The 19,297-nt window shown below is 44.9% G+C and overlaps 1 protein-coding gene across 1 annotated transcript in view; it reads right to left on the reverse strand.

Annotated features, from left to right (window-relative positions):
- Positions 1-19,297, reverse strand: part of ZHX2 (zinc fingers and homeoboxes 2) — a 61,547-nt gene that overhangs the window by 8,851 nt on the left and 33,399 nt on the right. Inside the window, 2 exon segments of the mRNA XM_033933277.1 lie at positions 12,042-12,886; positions 12,888-14,689. Coding sequence (XP_033789168.1) covers positions 12,047-12,886; positions 12,888-14,528 — 2,481 coding nt within the window. The 5' untranslated portion in view covers positions 14,529-14,689 and the 3' untranslated portion in view covers positions 12,042-12,046.

A 19,297-nucleotide genomic window follows, 5' to 3' on the forward strand; every position in this document is an offset into this window, starting at 1 on the left:
GCGCAAAAAGGAGGAAAAGGTGAAGGCGTAATTTAGAACCCTGGTGGCCATCAGGGAATTTGAATAGAGGCGACGGCCAAACTTGTCCAGGGTCCGCCCCTCCCTGCCTGGTGGAACCGCCGCAGAAACCCGTGAGGGCTGTGATTTTTTAAGAGCAGACTCCACCAGAAGAGACTGGTGTGAGAGCTGCGCCTTATCGAACCCTTTAGGGGGAATCGTCCTATACTTCGATTCCATTTTTGAAGGCACAGACGTGACTGTAAGAGGGTTTGACAAGTTCTTCAGCCAGGTTTGCAGAAGGACACTGTTGAGAGGGAGTCTAGGCACCTCCCTAGGAAGAATGGGGAGGTCCTGTTCCTCCAAAAATTCTTTGGAATACCGAGAGCCTACCATCAGGTCAATCCCCAGGGCTTGGGCCATGTCCTGAACGAAGGATGAAAATGAGGACGGCCTAGCCTGGGGAGAGGGGGTTCTCGACCGCCCCACCGAGGAGAGGGGGGAGGCCTCATGGGAATAATGAGGATCCCTAACCGATCCCGAATCCCAGGATCCCCTCTCGAGGGCCCTCGAGGGGGAAGGGGAAGTTATCCTCCTCGCAGAACCCTTGGGTGAGGACCCCGGGGTTCGTGGGACACTCTCCCGTTTCCTCGGCGAGGCGGCCCGGGAAGACTTCCCATGGGGTGAGCGGAGGAGCCTCGGGTTGTCGAGGCGCAACTCCGACACCTGCAACGCCTCGCCCCCGAACGACGAGGAACGGTCGCGCCGAGGCGAGCCTCGGGGCCGCTTAGACTTCCTCGATCGACGCCCCGTCCGAGGTCGCGTCGAGGACGAGGCGTGTCTGGAAGACCCGGAGGAAGAGGAGGAAAGACGGCGCACTCTGCGCAACTTTTCTTTGGGCCTTACACTCCGCTCAGGGGGTTCCCCCGAGGTCGAGGTCCGGGGCGGGGCCGAGACCGAGGTGAACGGGGTCCCAGTACCCGAGACCGAGGTCGCCGAGGCCGGGGCTCCCGAGGGAGCCGAGGCCGGGGCCTCCGAGACCGAAGGCGTCCAGGCCGAGGTCGAGGCCGCCGGAACCGCAGCACGCTGCAACACTTCCAGGGCTCCCGACAGCTCCGATGAGATCAGAGCTCGGAGGAGATCCTGGAAGGCCGGAATCCCCACGAAGGTGGGGAGTTCCGAGTCCGGGGCACACTCCCTGGAGGGCGACCTCGGTCTCGAGTATTCCCTCGGGGTGTGCGGAGTCGAGGTCCGATGCGGGGCCGGGGTCGACCCACCCGCCTTGGCCTGACTCGAGGATGGCTTCTTTGCTGAAGGGGATGGAACAGAGGACTTACCCGAAGCTTGCTTCACTGACGACGCCTTCGAGGAAGAGGGCCGAGGCGAGGCCGAGGCCCCCGAGGACGCCGAGGCCGAGGTCAAGGCCGGGGCCGAAGCCGAGGCCGACGTCGAGGCCTTAGGCGGCGCGTCGACGGCGAACAATTCGGCCATTCTTGCCTTACGGCGACGGAGGGCCCTGTTTTGGAAGGTAGCACAGCGATCACACGAGTCTGTCGGATGTTCGGGCCCAAGACAGACAATGCACCACCGGTGAGGGTCAGTGATGGAAAGCAACCTCTCACACCGGCTGCACTTTTTGAATCCCGTAACAGGACGGGACATCCACGAAGAAAAAGAAGAAGGCCGGGAACGTACCGACGTCCCGCGGCCACGGCTTCCGGGAGCCCCCGGAACCCGACGAACACGAAAGACTTTTTTTTTTTTTTTTTTTTGAAAAGAAACGAAAGGAAAACAGTACCGCGAACTAATTCGAAGGGAAAAACAAACTAAACGCGGCAGCTAGAAGGCAAAAACACTGGAGCTCAGATCCACAGGGCTTTCTTGCTCCGCGGAAAAATTTGAACTGAGGACCACGAGGTGGGATGCGCCCTCTAGTGGGCGAGAAGGCACGCACATGCGTGGTGCAGTGTGCAAACTTGAAACTTCAATCAAGTTTGCTTGAAAAGCTGTCCGCGCCGGGGCTCCGTAGATGACGTCACCCACATGTGAGAATATCATGCCTGCTTGTCCTGGGATAACTAACTCTAACCTCAGAAATCCTTGAATCTGCCCTTTTCTGACTCCTCCCCCCCCTGATTTTCCTCATAGGGAATAAAGGGAGTACTTACTGTAGATTCTGATGCTTCTGTCAGCTTGCAATAGCCTGCCTGCAGGGAAAGAATTTCTGCCCAAGACTGCTGGAAATGAATCCACCACCGGAAATCTGGGTGCCGGTCAGGACGACTGGCCAAAAACTCTGAACTCCGAAGATCCACGCAGCACATCGGGGGGAATTAATTTGCAACTGGTTCTCTAATATCCAAAGAGTTGTTACACAGGGGCCCTACAACCTACACTCAAGCCTCTGATAAATCAGCAGGTGAGCAAGCTTCCAGGGAACAGACCCTGAGCTTTCGATGGATAACAAAACAGGCTGGGCTCCACAGGTACTCCAAGAGATTGGCCTGTGAGCAGCTGCCCACCCTCATTGGTCTGCATCTATCCTTGGCGGGGACCTCTGGGCAGGAAAGCCATGCAGGAAAAAAGAACCAACGTATAAAAAGACCTCAAAATAATAAAAAAAGCAAAGCAGAGCAGAACATACCTTCTCAATTCGCTTGCAGAAGGAACAGAAGAATAGCCTTACTACTGGGTCAGACCAATGGTCCATCTAGCCCAGTATCCAGTCTAGCCCAGTCCAGTCATGGAGGCCAATCCACTTCACAAGTACCTGGCAAAATTCCAAATAGTAGCAGCATTCCATGTCACCGATCCAGGGCAAGCACTGGCTTCCCCCATCTGTCTCAACAGCAGACTACCTTTTTTAAAACCAGCTATATAACTGCTCTCACCACATCTTCTGGCAACACGTTCCAGAGCTTAATTATTCTCCGAGTGAAAAAATATTTCCTCCTATTGGAAAAACTGAAGAGGGAGCTATTCTCCACTGGTGAAGGGGGAGGAGTTGAAAGATGTGTGTCACCCTTCTTCAAAGTTTGGGACTAGAGGAGAACAGCTTCAGTACAGAATCATATGTCTTTACAACAGAAGTTCCTATTACCAAGAGAACCATCTCCACTTGGCAGACTATCTCATTCGCGTATACTCAAGCTGGGCTTATGTTTCAATGTCCAAACTATGGCTTGTCTTGGTAGCTCATTCCCACTCCACCTCTACTTTGGACATCTGCAAAGCAGCTACTTGATCCTCAAACCATACCTTCACCACTCACTACTGTTTAGAGCAAAACTCTAAGAGAGGGTCGGTTTGGACAAGCAGTTCTGCAAAATCTTACTTGCTGAGTGCCAGATTTCCCTCCAACCCTTTTTGGACTACAAGCACTACAGCATCATATTGATAAAATGATTACGTACTTACCCTGGTAAGCTCTTTTCCAGTAGATAGGTGAGACATTCTAGACAGTAGAGTTATTTCTCTATAGCCATATGCTGCTGCAGAATGAATCCACTTCAGATTTTTCACTCTGCCTCTGTTATACTTCACTGGGCTCTCTAGCTCTACTTAAAGCCACCCAATACACGTGAAGTAGAGGCACCTGTAGCAACAGGCGTAAATAAAGTGTTCTACCATTAACCGCCAACACAGGCTTCTAAGGAGCTCAAAAACTACTTCCCAATAAATTACAACATATATACAAATTTTTACCAGCCCTTAAGGGCTGACAGGCATCCAAGAATCAGCTTAGAGAAGCATAAACAGAATGAAAACTGTAAGCAGGCACAGGAAAGCCAGGTTGGGAGTCTAGAATGTCTCACCTATCTACTGGAAAAGAGCTTACCAGGGTAAATACATCATCTCTTTTTCCAGTGAAATAGATGAGACATTCTAGACCAGACATGTTCCTCGAGGGCTGGAATCAAATCTGAGCCAGAGGAGTGCTCTTGTTCCCTTCCTGGCGATTGACATAGGTTATCGCCGACGCCTTGGCTCTACAGAGTCTTCTGTAATCTCATAAGAGCTAGCTGAATGGCTCTAAGCTCCAACCAATTTTCTATTTTCGCTGAGAGGGTGTCTGTCTCCCCTGAACAGGAGAATTGCAATGGGCTCCCCAGCCCTGAAGGCTGGCCTCCGTCATCACCACGATCCAGGAGGCAATGTGTAGGGGTATGCCCCTGCAGAGCGATTGTGGGAGAAGCCACCAGTCCATGCTTGCCCGGTTCCATAATCCAAGACAGATGAGCCTGCAAGGCATATCTGTGTGGAGCCCAGCGAGAGAGCAAAGCATGCTGAAGAGGACCTATACATGCCTCGCGCAAGGAATTACATCCAGTGTGGATCCCAGAACTTGAAGATAATCCCATGCCGAAGGAGCCATCCGCTCTAGAAGGAAAGAAATCTGGGCACACAGCTTCTGCCTCTGGGCTTCTGGTAGTTGAAAAGGACTCCCAGGTATACCAGTGACTGTGTGGGCATCAGATGGCTCTTATGCAGCATTTGGAAGTGAGAATTTTGTGTTTGTGAGTGCTTTGTCCTAACTCTTGTAAACTATAAAATGAGCCCTTAGCATTTCTTTTAGACATTTCAGTACCTCAGCGCCATCAACTGGATTGACACCTTCACCCCGGAGGAAGGCTTTTTATCTGAAGCCAAAACACAGACCGTATTGGGTCCAGCAACAAAGGAAACGGACTTTGTATTATATTCAAATATGCATGTGATATGTTTTAATATACAATCGTATTTAATAAACCTCATTTGTTCCCAAGGCTGATGTGTACAGATCTTCTCCACTTGTTTATTCTGGTTTATTTCACTTGGGGTTGATTTTCATTGGGTTTTTGGAGGGATTACACTGGCTCTTCCTGAAGCTGACAATCCAGCCTGGGTCCACCAGCACCTGGAGAACCTACCATCCCTCGGTCAGTGAGGGAGCTCTGATCAGCCAGTTGTCCAAGCAAGGGTGAACCTGGAGACCTACCTTTCAGAGGTAAGCCACCACTACCACCATCACCTTGGTGAAGGTCTGGGGTGCTGTTGCCAGCCCAAAGGGGCAGGGCCAAGAACTGGTACTGCTGTTCCAGAACATGAAAATGCAAAAAATTATAGTGGGCTGGAAAAATGTGAGATCCAGAGGTAAGAAACTTCTCCTGTGGCCACTGCTGCAATGACCAGACGCAAGGCCTCCATTCAGAAGCGGGGAATTTTGAGAGCCACATTCACGTGCTGAAGATCCAGAATAGGCCTCCAATCTTCTGTCAAAGGTTGAGCAAATTCCAGCTTGTAGCCCAACCAAATAATGTCCAAGACCTCTCTTAAGAGGAACATTCCTCGGCCTGGCGCCATTGTGCCTCTTCAGCAGGGGGTATAGAACTGGAGGTGGAATGTTGGGAATGCCTGTAGCCATTATACTTTCATCGGTAGCCCCCCTATACCAGGGGATATCAGTGTAAAATAGCTCCAAGTGTGACATAGCTCTAGCAATTTCCAGAGCACCCTCCAGAGAGTCAAACTGCTCAGAGCATAACGCACATATCAGGGTGCCAGGGGAAGGTAGCAGACTGCAAGCACACACCACAAAGCCAGGAGCAAGAAGTGGACAGAGCCGTCTAAGTGACCAAAATGAACTCCTGCAAAGATTCAGAAATAAGGTCTGGCAAAGCCATAGACTCATGCGCAGGATTGTGAGAGCATTTCCAGGCTCCAAAACTCCCAGAGGGATCCACAGATCCAGCATACATTCCCTGATCTCCTGCCCCAGGAAGTTCTGCACTTGCAAATAAGGGGTCAACAAGTCATCCGCATCAGAATTCCCCAGATCAGGGTGAGGCAGCGCAAGCACAGTGGCAGGGTGAATCGAGGATGTATCCAAAGGAGTAATGTTACTGAGATGCCTATGAGGCGGATAGGGACTGTGCAGGAGGGGGGGGGGGAGGGGGAAAAAAGCACGGTTCCCAAACTATCGACTCTCTCTCTTGGTCAACTGTCGGCTTTCCCCTTCTTCCTAGTTTAAAAACTTCTCAACTTCTCTCTTGATGTTGTTTGCAAGTAGCCTCATACTGTCTCTGCTGAGGTGGAGTCCGTCCTTCTTGAATAGCTTGCTCTTCCCCCAAAACGTTGTCCAGTTACGCACGAAGTGGAATCCTTCTTCCTCACACCAGCGCTGCATCCACGTGTTGACTGCTTGCAGCTCCATCTGCCTCTTCTCATCAGCCCTGGGTACCGGCAGGATCTCCGAGAATGCTATCCTCTGCGTTCTGGTCTTCAGCTTCCTTCCTAGCACCCGGAACTGGTCCTTCAATACTTCTCTGTTGTAGTTCCTGTTGCTCATGTTGTTCGTCCCCACATGGATCACCACCACCATATCTTCTTCCACACTGTCGATGATCCTGTTGATACGGCTCACTATGTCTTCTACTTTGGCTCCTGGTAGGCAGGTCACCAGTCGATCCAGTCTTCCTCCTGCTAGGTGGCTGTCGACTTGTTTGATGATGGAGTCCCCACAACGATTGCTGTCCTCTCTATCTTCTCTTGATTCTCCAGCCGAAGGTCCATGTCCTTCGTTCCCATCCATTTTCTCATCCTGGCAATGGTTTGCCAGGACTCGTCTTCTTGTGGATCTCCTCCATTGTTACCAGATCTCGCTGCTGTATCACCCATTTCTTCCTGGTGGTTGTGCGTCGGGACCACACTCTTTGTAGGTGTATCTTGGCAGTTCCACTGTTGCTGGTGATTTTCCACGGCCTCCCTGTATGCCTCCTCTATGAACTTTTCCAGCTCTCGGACTTCTTCCTCGATGGTGTCCTCTGTCTTGGTGTTCGCTGCATCCTTTGTCATGATCCTGGCAGCTGGGGAATTCCATGTGAGAATATAATGCTTGCTGTTCCTCGGAAAAAAATAAAGATATTTAAAACATTTCTTATTCACTTAAACCTAAGCTTAACCTGTAGCAGATATTCTCATATGACAGCAGGCATATATTCTTATAACTCACCCACCTCCCTGAGTCAGCTTCTTAGCTTTGTTATTGAACTGTAGGTCCCATGAGCCAACATCAGGCAGGAAGGTACCAACTTAAATTCAAATAAAGTGCACTGCCACTTTAAATTCTTTATTAATCGCCTTTATGAAGATTCACCCAAGGCGGTGTACAGCAAGTACACTTCAACATAAAGTTTACAATTTTGTTAACAGCATAATGTAGTAAAAAGATCAAATGTAAACAAAAGAATGAGTAAGGTAAACTCAAAATCAGTAAACAAACTTAATAGGATTACCATGAAAAGTTTTAAAAAATATACTTAATAGCATAAATTCAAATGGTATAACACAATGTCAGCGTAATACTTATGAAACAACTAATAAATACACATTAGAACATTCAAACATAGGTATGATGATAATGCTTTACTACTATACAGCTTATCCAATAGCCAAAGGGCCAAATGCAGTTATTAGATGGGCCAAGATACGGGATAATCAGATGGGAGGCCAAACTCGGGCAAAGTTGATTATACAGTTAAACAAGATATAAAGAACCAATTTAATTGCAGTGCATGTAGCAAGCTAGCCCTGGTACAAAAATGAGTATAGCGTCAATCGCCCTATGTATTAAAAGCTTGGGAGAAGAACCAGGTTTTCACCTGCTTTCTGAAATAGAGGTAGTCTGGAATTAGACATAGCCACTCTGGGAGTAAATTCCAGAGCATGGAGGCTAGTACTGAGAAGGCTTACTGGTGGGTATCACATTGTACATTTTCTTTTGACGAGGGTACAAATAGTAATGCTCCTTGAGAGGACCTCCGAGGTCTCAAAGGAGTGTAAATTATATGCATGCTATTCGTGCTGAGTACCCCAGTGGACAGGGGAGAAACTGTGCTTGGTGCCTGTGCACAAGAGCTGATCGTTAGGCACAACTCTTGTATGCAGGCCCAGTATAGTGCAGGGCTGAAAATCACTGGAGCTCAACTTAAGCAAAAAGCAGCCGGGGTGGGGGTCCCCCCTCAGGAGTTATAGCCCAAGGTCTTTTTTTCTGAGTCATAGTGCAGTTTGGAAGCAGCTGTTGTGTTTGTGTGTCCCATGCCTATGGCCAGGATGCAGCTGTTGACATGGAACACACATGCACATAAAACAAGCACAAAAAAAAAAAACCAGCTCCAAAATGCTCCTGCCAAAGCTACTGACAGCTCCAGACCTGCTGGAAAATTTTGCACAGTAAGAGCTGGGTGTTCCCTGCTATATATTACAAGGAGTGTTCATTTTAATACTAATGAGCTCCATGTAATACATTTATATAGGATTTCTCAGTGGCTGCTACTGTGATTAGTAAAAGCTCCTTGAGAACCCTTTTATGCATCAGTGGCTAAGCTACAACCAGTCTTACTTGCACAAGCTTTTGAGCAATTGGGGTCTAGATGTCACCAATGCACACATGGGGGCTGTGAATCAGCAAAGAGCTTTTTTATATGAAGGTCTCAATTGTAGTCAGTTTGAAAGTGAGTCATATCTAGGTGGGTTTCCATATACTTCTATGAACCCCAAGGGAGAAACCGCCTTTACTGAAATAACGCTGACTGAGTAATATGCATGTTTGCTCTTTTAATCCACTTTAATTTGCTTTACTAGCCATTGCTAAATAAGGTAATGAGTAAGATTGACTATTTTAACAGGAAAATCAAACTGATCCCATAACAACACAGTAAATGATGGCAGATAGAGATCACTATGGTCCATCTGGATTGCCCAGTAAGCTGGCTCAAGTTGCACCTTTCCGCTCCTTGCAGGTTATGCACTTTTATGCCTTTTATGAAGTGTGAAAGTCATGTTTTGCTTTCATCCGTTTACTACATAGAGATCCTCTCTATCCCACGCCTTTTTGAATTCTGTCACTGTTTTTGTTGCCACCACCTCCACAAGGAGCACATTCTAAGCATTCACCTCTCCATGAAAAAATGTATTATGTTGCTCTTAGGTTTACCTCCTTACAGATTCATTTCATCTCTCTGTCTTTGAAAAAGATTTAACACCTTTCATTTATTTAAATGTATGTATCATATCTCCTTTGACCGTCCTTTCCACTAGGGAATATACATATGTCAGTATTAGTGTGCAAGGAAATATAAGAAAAGTCAATTTTGATGTGCTTTTTATAGCACACTGATTAAATTCCTTATTCCAAATGATTTCTGCCTAGATCCTCAGTGATACCACCTCAGACTCAAATGACTCACAGCTTAAGTATTACCGTGTCCACTCATCACTGGATCATCAATAATTAGGTATCATCACCATCTTAATATATTAAGTTCTTAAGTTATGTACTTTAAAAGAGTACTTAGCTTTGTGGTCTTTAACATAGGGATATATTCACCGACATGTTTCACCTTTGAGTTTTATCAAGGCTTACATCCCTAATCATTTTACGCCAGCTCAATAGACTACAAAATCCATTCAAGAGTAGGCGTAAATGATTACTATAAAAAGCACCTCAAAATTGACCGCACTTGAGATTTCCTCATTAAAAATAAGATTGAAGTGCTATTAGAAAATATAAGAAAGCAATAAAATATGAAGCAGAAAAGCAATGTTACTTTTATTCTAATGTAAAAGTGGGCATTCCCAGTCACAGGACATCCCTAATATGTATATTAGTATCTCCTAGCCAACTCTTCAAACCTTACCCCCAAAATCATGATCAGAAACATAAACAATCTACCTCCAAATGTAACCAGAATATTTCTCCCTTCAACGCTAGGTAAGCAACCTCCATCTTTAACCAGAATGTTTCTTCCCTCAACATTATGTAATAATCTTCCTAACCTGAATGTATTGCTATTCTTACCAAATATGTAAACTTGATATATAAACTTGTTATGTACCTGATATGTAAACTTCCTGGAAATGTCCAGTTTTCTTCCAATTTGTAATCCGCTTAGAACCGCAAGGCACAGGCGGAATAGAAATCTCTAATGTATTGTATTGTATTGTATATGTTGGATTTGCATGTACTGGACCCACCTGCCCGTCCATCTATCACCCTGTCTCCCTTCTTCCGTTCCTATCCAAGATACTCAAGCATGCTATTCTCTGTCGCTGCCTGGACTTCCTTTCAACGCGACAAATTCTCGATCCTCCACAATCTGGCTTTTGCCCCCCCAACATTCCAGAGACTACCCTCACTAAGGTCTGCAGTGACTTATTCATGGCCAGATCTAAGGGCTTTTACTCGATCCTTATCCTTCTTGACCTGTCTGCTGCCCTTGATACTGTTAATCACAGCTTACTCCTTGATACGCTGTCTTCGTTTGGATTCTGTGACTCCTTCTTCTCCTGGTTTGCCTCCTACCTTTCCCAACTACTACTACTATTAATCAAATCTATAGTGCTATCAGATGCACGCAACGCTGCACAGAGTCACAAAGAAAAAGAAAACAGTCCATGCTCGAAAGAGCTTACAATCTAAACAGCCAAGACAGACTAACAGGAAAATCAGCAGGCTGGGTTGGAGGGCAGAGGAGCAGAGTTAAGGATTGAAGGCTATATCAAAAAGGTGGGTTTTCAGTCTGCTTTTAAACAAGGGAAGGACAAACTTGGGTAATTTATTCCTTTAGTATATGTGTTGGTGGGTCCTCTTCTGCTGCTACCCCGCTAGTGTTTGGCATACCCCAGGGTTCTGTCTTAGGACCTCTTCTCTCAGTGCCCTGATCTTCTCCCACGGCTTCCAGTATCACCTCTATATACTGATGACTTCCAAATCTACCCGTCTACACCTGAAATTTCACCTAAAGTCCAAGAAAAAGTCTCTGCCTGTTTGGCTGACATTGCTGCCTGGATGTCATCATCTGAAACTAAATATGTCCAAGACTGAGCTGCTCCTCTTTCCTCCTAAACCCTCTGCTCCTCCTCCTCCTTTCTCCATCTTGGTAAATAATACTGTCATTGTTCCAGTCTCCTCTGCTCACAACATTGAAGTGATCTTCGATTCCGACCTCTCATTTTCTATGCGCATTCAACAAGCTGCTACGACCTATCGCTTCTTTCTCTTCAATATCACCAAAATTCACCCCTTCCTCTCTGAGCACACTACCCAGACCCTTGCCTATGCTCTCGTAACCTCATGCTTAGATTACAGAAATCTACTTCTAACTGGTCTCCCAATGTTGCCTCTCCCCCTGCAATCTGCTGCCGACTCATCTTCTACCAACCTCACTACGCTCATGTCACCCCTCTCCTTAAGTCACTTCACAGGCTCCCTATCTGCCATTGCATACAGTTCAAGTTCCTATTACTGACCTAAAAGTGTGTTCATTCTGCTGCCTCTCAATCTCTCTCCTCTCTTTCCTTATACACTTCCCAGAGAACTCCATTCCTCAGATAAGCTGCTCTTAGCTTTACCCTTCTCCTCCACTGCCAATTCCAGACTTTGTTCCTTTCATCTAGATGCCCCCCTATGCCTGGAATAAATTACCCGAGTTTGTCTGTCAAGCCCCTTCCCTTGTTTAAAAGCAGACTGAAAATTCACCTTTTTGATCTAGCCTTAACCACTCTGCCTTCCAACCCAGACAGTTGATTAACCATTCCCCTTAATTGTATCCATGACATCCTGTTTGTCTGTCTTGGCTATTTAGATTGTAAGTTCTTTCAAGCAGGAACTGTTTTCTTTTTCTTTGTGACTCTCTACAGCGCTGCAGAAATTATTAATAGTAGTATTGCTTCCAAATTTGTCATTCATTACAATTGTCTTGAAGACCTAATTAATCTGTATTCTTCAAAGACTGAATTGTTCACTCTGTTCTAAAATATGCTAAGAATAAGAAACTAGACGTTAGCAAACTTGTATATCTTCATGGTTCTACCACATCTGCAATGTAACTAGTCAAACTCAAGTTTATTCCTAACTTACTAAATTGATACCATAAACAGCTGTACACCAAAGACCATTCTATATACAAAATCATTAAACTGAATGAAAAGTATCAACTTTGAGTTAAATTTGAGTAGGTTTCAGATTTGACCAGATTTACTGAAGTACTGAGCAGCAGCATTACCTGTGCTAAATATGCAAATTATCTCCGGATGCACTTTCAGATTCATAATCTGCTACCTCTGTTTGGCCTTCTTGAACTGTTTGACTCCAGCTATCTGTACCATTTGAAATGGCATCCTCCTCCCAATTCACATCTCCAGATTCATTTTCATCACTGCATTGATCATCCTGAATGTTTCTCTGTGATCTATCTGCTGTATCATCTTTTTGTTTTGATGAATAACAGTCTCTCCTTTGTTCATAGCTCTCATAGCTCATTTTAGATTTAATAGCTACTTTATCTAAGTCCGCATCATTCAGCTCCTTATTCTCCAGGTCATACTGCTCTGGAGCCTCTCTACCATTCTGTGGGCTCCCAGCACTTTTAATCAGTCCCTTGCTCTGGTTTTCCTCAGTTAGATGGTTATACTGCTTTTGGTATCGTTCCATCCACTTCAAGCTTCCAGTTCTTAAAGTACATCTATTGTCCTTGAACCAGCGCACTATTTCAGTTCTAACAAGTCCAGTTTGAGCTGCTAATTGGTCATACTCCTGTGGTGAAGGCCATTGAGTTCTTGCAAAAATAGTTTTTAGGAGGTGAAGCTGTTCTTGATTAATTTTGTGACACTCTGAAGAATCATACAAACTGTCTGACACATGCAAACTATTTATCTGTCCAACTTGAGTTATAGATCCATTTTGTATTCCCTGATTTTTTGTATTGGCATCCATTGATGCCAAGACTGCATGTTCCATGCTATCTCTTAGCTTTCGTCTCTCTGAGAACCATAAATCAATTTCTCTTCTACTAAGTTTAGTTTCTGCTCTTAGTCTATCCACGTCCTTTTGAGTTGGAAAAGTGTTTTTTTGCAAAACAACGTTCAAGAACTTTAAGCTGATCCTCTGTCTTCTCTTTGAATTTTTGGGGTAGGAAGTCTGGATATGGGTGGTAAGAACGAGAAGATGATCTTGCAGCTGCAATTGCTAATTGATCTTTTGCTAAAGATTCACTAGTGATATGAACAATACCTCTTTGGCTCCTATATCTATGATCACTAAACCATTTTTTTATATCACTCCTAGAGAGACCAGTGATATCTATCAATCTATAGATTTCAGAATCATCTGGAAACTGACTTTTAATAAAACTAGTTTTCAGAACTGCTATTTGTTCTTTAGTCTTCTTTCGTTCATTTGGGGATGTTGCAGCTAGATGGCTTAGTTTTGGTGTAGCTTGAGCCATTTGTGGACGTTTGGTTTCTGAAGTAACTGGTTGGTTCTGTAATGAACGTTTCTGGCCCTGATTAGAAGAGCCTGCAACAGAAAGCGTAAAAGGAGGGCAGGTAACCGCTGACCCATTTGCTACCTGAGTCAAAACCAGGCCAGTCTGACCAAGTATTTGACAAGGTACAGCAGTCTGGATAATGGGCTGAGATACTTTTGAATTTGTAGCAAGAGGAGCTGGTAGAACAGTAATAGTTTGTGGTACTGGCTGGATAGTTCCATTGAACATCTTTTTCCTTGCCTCTTCGACTTCTTCTGGGGACCAACTTATCCCATGCTTCAAACGCTGAGTAGCAAACCAGATCCGGATTTGCTCTTCTGGGTGTTTTGATGCTGCTGTCAACCATGATAATTCTGCTTGCGTTGGGTAGGGAAATTTATTGAATGAACTGATTAGTGTTTCATTAACATCTAATGCAGAATTGTATTTGGTACTGTTCAGAGGAACAGGGACTTTGGGAAGAAGACTGATATTTGGTGGCAGCTGTACTGAGGGCATAACATGAGCCACTGCATCCTGAAGTAATTCTGTTCCATTAATTGTGATAGCAGTATTGGTAGTTTCTGTTATGATGCAGGAATTTCCATCGATCTGGCTTTCCATAACTACTTCTTCTGACATTCTAGGCATCTTTCTGCCATCAATTTTAGTCTTACCCATTTTCATTATGGGAGTTTTAGTTACTGTAATCCCCGCAGGTAAATTTTCATCATTTTCGACATCATCTAGGCTGTTTCCCATAGGAACAACATTATTAGTTCTATCAACTGACTGCTCTAGAACAGTCTGATTATTGCGCTTCATTAACTTAAGTTTAAAGTTACTCTCTCCTGGGTGATATTTTGTGTTATGGTCGGATAAAGAATCATACTTTTTGGTAGTGAAGTTACATTCAGCACACACATAAAGGGGGTTGAGAATAACATTTGGGTGCTGCAAATCAACATGCTCTGTAAACTCGTTGAGATTTTTAGTTGAAAAAGGGCAGTATTTACATTCATACCCTCCTTGAACTTTTTTAGATGTATTTTCTATTGTGGATTTTCCTTCAACTACTTCACAATCCTTTCCAGAGCTTTCATTCTCCCAGTCATCCTTAGATTCTTGCTTTGGAGTGCCAGCACTCTTTTCTTTCAGGGCCTCAATTTCATCAGGGTCAGCTTGTTCTATTACTTCAGAGGATCGCACCATACATGGAGTTGTTGACTTTCTTTTGCTTGCCATGATAACCAGTTAATATATTATCAGTATGAATGGGCGACGTCCTTAAGCGTACAAAAGAAAACAAATGTTTTTGCTTTTCTTAGGCGCTTTATTAAGTATTTTTATTTCCAGATTATGGTGCAGTCAGCTCCAACCGGTAAATGTATATGAGTGCATTACACCTGCAAACAATAAGAAAAAAAGTGTCATTTTTTAAAATGGTGTTCTGTGAATCATTCTCTGAAAGTATTAAGAACACAACTACATTTTAGCTAAAATAGAGTAACTGATTGCTATTTAACCTAAGGAGAACTAGCAGTTTGCCAAACCCTGTAGAATTAATGGTACTTGAGTTTAGTTTTTGACAGCATTTTCTATTATAGTATTAATGCCACTATCACTGTTAACCCAAGTAAGATAAACTGATTTGATGCATTACTTCTGCAATACTCAGTCCAGTTATCCTAGCCCCCTGTATCTTCTTTCACTACTCAAGAGTGCATAACTGTGTGTAAAAAATCTTTCTGTAAAGGCTATAGGCTACTACTACATTTAGATCTTTAATTGAAAATAATCTTAATTTAGTGTTTGATGGAGATGGATACTATAGGAAGCCCCAAAATATTCCTAGAAGTAGCTAATTTGTGCACTATGAAGTTACTCAAAATTGTACAGCCTGTTTACTGTTAACCATAACATGGCCAATCTGAGATTTTGACACTACAGTGCAATGGTTCTTAAATCAGTTCTAGGGGACCCCCAGCCAATCAGGTTTTCAAGATATCCCTAATGAATACAAAATACATGGAGCTTAAAGAGGGAGAGGAGCCTATAACAATTGTCAGCACAAGAACAGGCCATACCAGTGCAGGGACAGTTGGAGATAAATATTGCAAGATTTAATCTCTCCTGTATGACTTTGACAGATATAGAGACAGAAGTCTTTAAGAAAGCCTTGGCTTTGTACCCTCTACTAAATATAATGCCTTAGATATTTTTAGAATCGCACTTAAGTTACAGATCATACATTCATCTTCAAACAAAATATTACTATGTTGACCGATCCGTGGTTAAAAAAATATCAAAGTGGGTACCACTGGGAAGCAAGGATCCTTTAATAGAGGGGCTTTTGTATCATGTGTAGAACATGACATATTGGAATTAGAAAGTAAGGAGGAGAGATTTTAGATTTCACTAAATATGAATACGCAGCCATGTGTTATATCAAAATGAAAATATTAGATCCGCAGAAAGGGGAAGTGAAATTGTAGTACAAAATAGAAAATATGTATGTGAAGTTAGGAGACAATTAGAAGATAGGCAATTCTATATACTTCTCACAGCTGAACCTACTGATCAACTTAAGGAGATTGCTAAACTGGTTGACAGTCTTTGGAGCTGGTTTTATGACTGGAAGAGAGACTTTCTAAAAGGTCCAACACCCAATCAGACCCACAATATACCTGCCATTGAACTGAACAACTGGTATGCAGCCCTAAAAGTGGAGGAGATGAGAATATGCCAGGGAGAAGAAGGAGCAAAGCTCAAAATCCCCAAAGTTGCAGGATTCATGTCCACTAGGAAGCATAAGGTAGTAGTGATTGGTGATTCCCTTCTGAGGGGTACAGAACACAATCCTCTGAAAATCGTTCAGAGCCTACCACATCTCTATCACTATTTGTGTTTGTCTTTTGAGGGGTACAGAGGTATCCATATGCAGACCAGACATGATATCCCAGGAGGTACGCTGTATGCTTGGTGCCAAAATCCAAGATGTTATGGAGATTTTATATAATTTGTATGGGTTATTTTTGTACACTGCTGCTTACTATGTTTTAGATTGTAAGCCGACCTGAAGGTTTTCCCCTAGGGCAGGATAGAAAATTTAAATAAACTTGGAGAGCTTGCTGAGACTCATCAAGCCTATTATCCAATGCACTAATGATAGAAACATAGAAAAAGACGGCAGAAAAGGGCTATAGCCCACCAAGTCTGCCCATTCCATATACCCGCCCCTTGACTTTATTCTCTTAGAGATCCCATGTGAATATCCCATTTTCTCTTAAAATCTGACACACTGCTGGCCTCAATCACCTGCAGTGGGAGTTTATTCCAATGATCCACCACTCTTTCGGTGAAGAAATACTTTCTGTAGTCACTATGAAACTTTCCCCCCCTGATTTTCAGCGGATGCTCTCTGGTGGTCGAGGGACCCATGAGACAGAAGATACCATCTTCCGACTCGATACGGCCCGTGATGTACTTAAACGTTTCAATCATGTCTCCCCTCTCTCTTCGTTCCTCAAGTGAGTACAGGTGCAATTTACTCAGCCTTTCCTCATGCGTGAGATCCTTGAGCCCCAAGATCATCCTAGTGGCCATTTGCTGAACCGACTCGATTCTCAGCACATCCTTTCAGTAGTATGGTCTCCAGAATTGAACACAATACTCCAAATGAGGTCTCACCATGGACCTGTACAGTGGCATTATGACTTCAGGTCTCCTGCCGACAAAACCTCTACGGTTACAACCCATCATTTGCCTTGCCCTGGAGAAAGCCTTCTCCACTTGATTGGCAGCCTTCATGTCATCACTAATGACCACCCCCCAGATCACGTTCCGTCGTGGTTCTGGCCAAGGTCTCACCATTTAGTACTTAGATACTGCTAGGTACTCCTCCAAACATATCAAAAGTGACTTTTGCGTCTCTGGGAGAGAAGGTGAAGCAGTCATGTGCGCACGTGGTATTCTCGTCCATACTCCCTGTTGAGGGTAAAGGTACAGGAAGAGAAGCTCGCATCCTGGAAATGAATGCATGGCTGCATGGATGGTGTCGTCGCGAACATTTTGGCTTCCTGGACCATAGGATGTTTTTCCAAGGGCTGCTGATCAGGGATCGTGTACATCTATCAAAGAAAGGAAGAAGTATCTTCAACAGCAGACTGGCTAACCTGCTGAGGAGGGCTTTAAACTAGAATCATTGGGGCAGGGTGATTAAAGCCCTCAGGTGAGAATAAGCTCTCAGGTAACTGAATCACTAAATACCTCTACACAAAAGGGAAAAGGGGGCAATGTCTGGAAAGCTGTATATACCAATGCTTTAAGTATAATCTAGAGGCTGTGATGGAAGAGACTTTGTTGGATTTAGTGGCTATAACAGATGTGGTTCACAGAGAACCATGACTGGGATATAGTTATACTGGGCTATACTGTATTCAGGAAAAGCACAGTTACTTACCATAACAGGTGTTATCCAGGGACAGCAGGCAGATAGTCTCTACATGTGGGTGACATCACCGACGGAGCCCCCTAGTGGACGTTTTCGCAAGCAGACTTGCTTGAAGACCTTCAAGCTTGCGATTGGCCCGCACATGCCCCTCCCGCCCGACCTAGGGCATGCGTCTCCTCAGCGTGGTCTCAGTTCAGATAGCTAGCAAAGAAGCCAACCACGGGGAGGTGGGTGGGTTGTGAGAATATCTGCCTGCTGTCCCTGGATAACACCTGTTACGGTAAATAACTGTGCTTTATCCCAGGACAAGCAGGCAGTATATTCTCTACATGTGGGAGACCTCCAAGCTAACCAGAATGGGATGGAGGGAGAGTTGGCAATTTAAGAGAACATATTTTGCAAAATGGACTGGCCAAAATGGCCGTCATGCCTGGAGAAAGCATCCAGACAGTAGTGCGAGGTAAACGTAAGAACCGAGGACCAAGTGGCAGCCTTACAGATTTCCTCAATCGGAGTCAAGCAGAGGAAAGCAACAGACGCTGCCATCGCTCTGACCTTGTGGCCTGTGACTCGACCAGGTAGGGAAAGACCAGCCTGAGCATAACAGAAAGAGATACAAGTGGCCAACCAGTTAGAAATGGTCTGCTTAGAAACAGAGCGACCCAAGCGATTTGGATCGAAAGAGAGGAACAGCTGGGAAGCAGAATGATGAGGAGCGGTGCGCTTCAAGTAGAAGGCCAGCGCACGCTTATAATCAAGAGAATGTAGACCCACTTCTCCAGGGTGAGAATTGGGCTTCGGAAAAAACACAGGAAGAACAATGGATTGGTTGATGTGAAACTCAGAAACAATCTTAGGCAAGAACTTAGGATGGGTACGGAGAACCACCTTATCATGATGGAAGACAGCGAAAGATGGGTCCACTACCAAGGCTTGAAGCTCACTGACCTGACGGGCAGAAGTGAGAGCAATCAGAAACACAACCTTCCAGGTAAGATACTTCAAGTGAGCCCGCACTAGCGGCTCGAACGGGGGTTTCACCAAGCGAGCAAGGACCATGTTAAGATCCCAAACCACCGGAGGAGGTTTAAGGGGTGGATGAACGTGAAAAAGGCCTTTCATGAAGCAGGAAACCACAGGATGAACAGAGATAGGCTTCCCGTCAATCGGCTGATGAAAGGCAGCAATGGCACTAAGGTGGACCCGAACCGAAGAGGATTTGAGTCCAGCACCAGACAAGTGTAACAGATAATCCAGAACAGCAGGTAAGGAGGCAGACATCGGCTCCTGCTGTCGAGTAGCACACCAGGAAGAAAAATCGGGTCCCACTTCTGATGGTAACATTGGCGAGTGGACTCCTTCCGAGATGCCTCCAGGACGTCCAGCACAGGCTGAAAGAGCCGAAACAAGGGCACTAAGTTTCGAGGAACCAAGCCATTAAGTGCAGAGAATGAAGGTTGGGATGAAGAAGAGAACCTCGACTCTGTGTAAGCAGAGAAAGAAAAACAAGCAGAAGAAGAGGCTCCCTGGAACTGAGTTGCAACGGAAGGGAGAACCACGG

Source organism: Geotrypetes seraphini, chromosome 2 (genome assembly GCF_902459505.1).
Source record: "Geotrypetes seraphini chromosome 2, aGeoSer1.1, whole genome shotgun sequence".
NCBI lineage: Eukaryota > Metazoa > Chordata > Amphibia > Gymnophiona > Dermophiidae > Geotrypetes > Geotrypetes seraphini.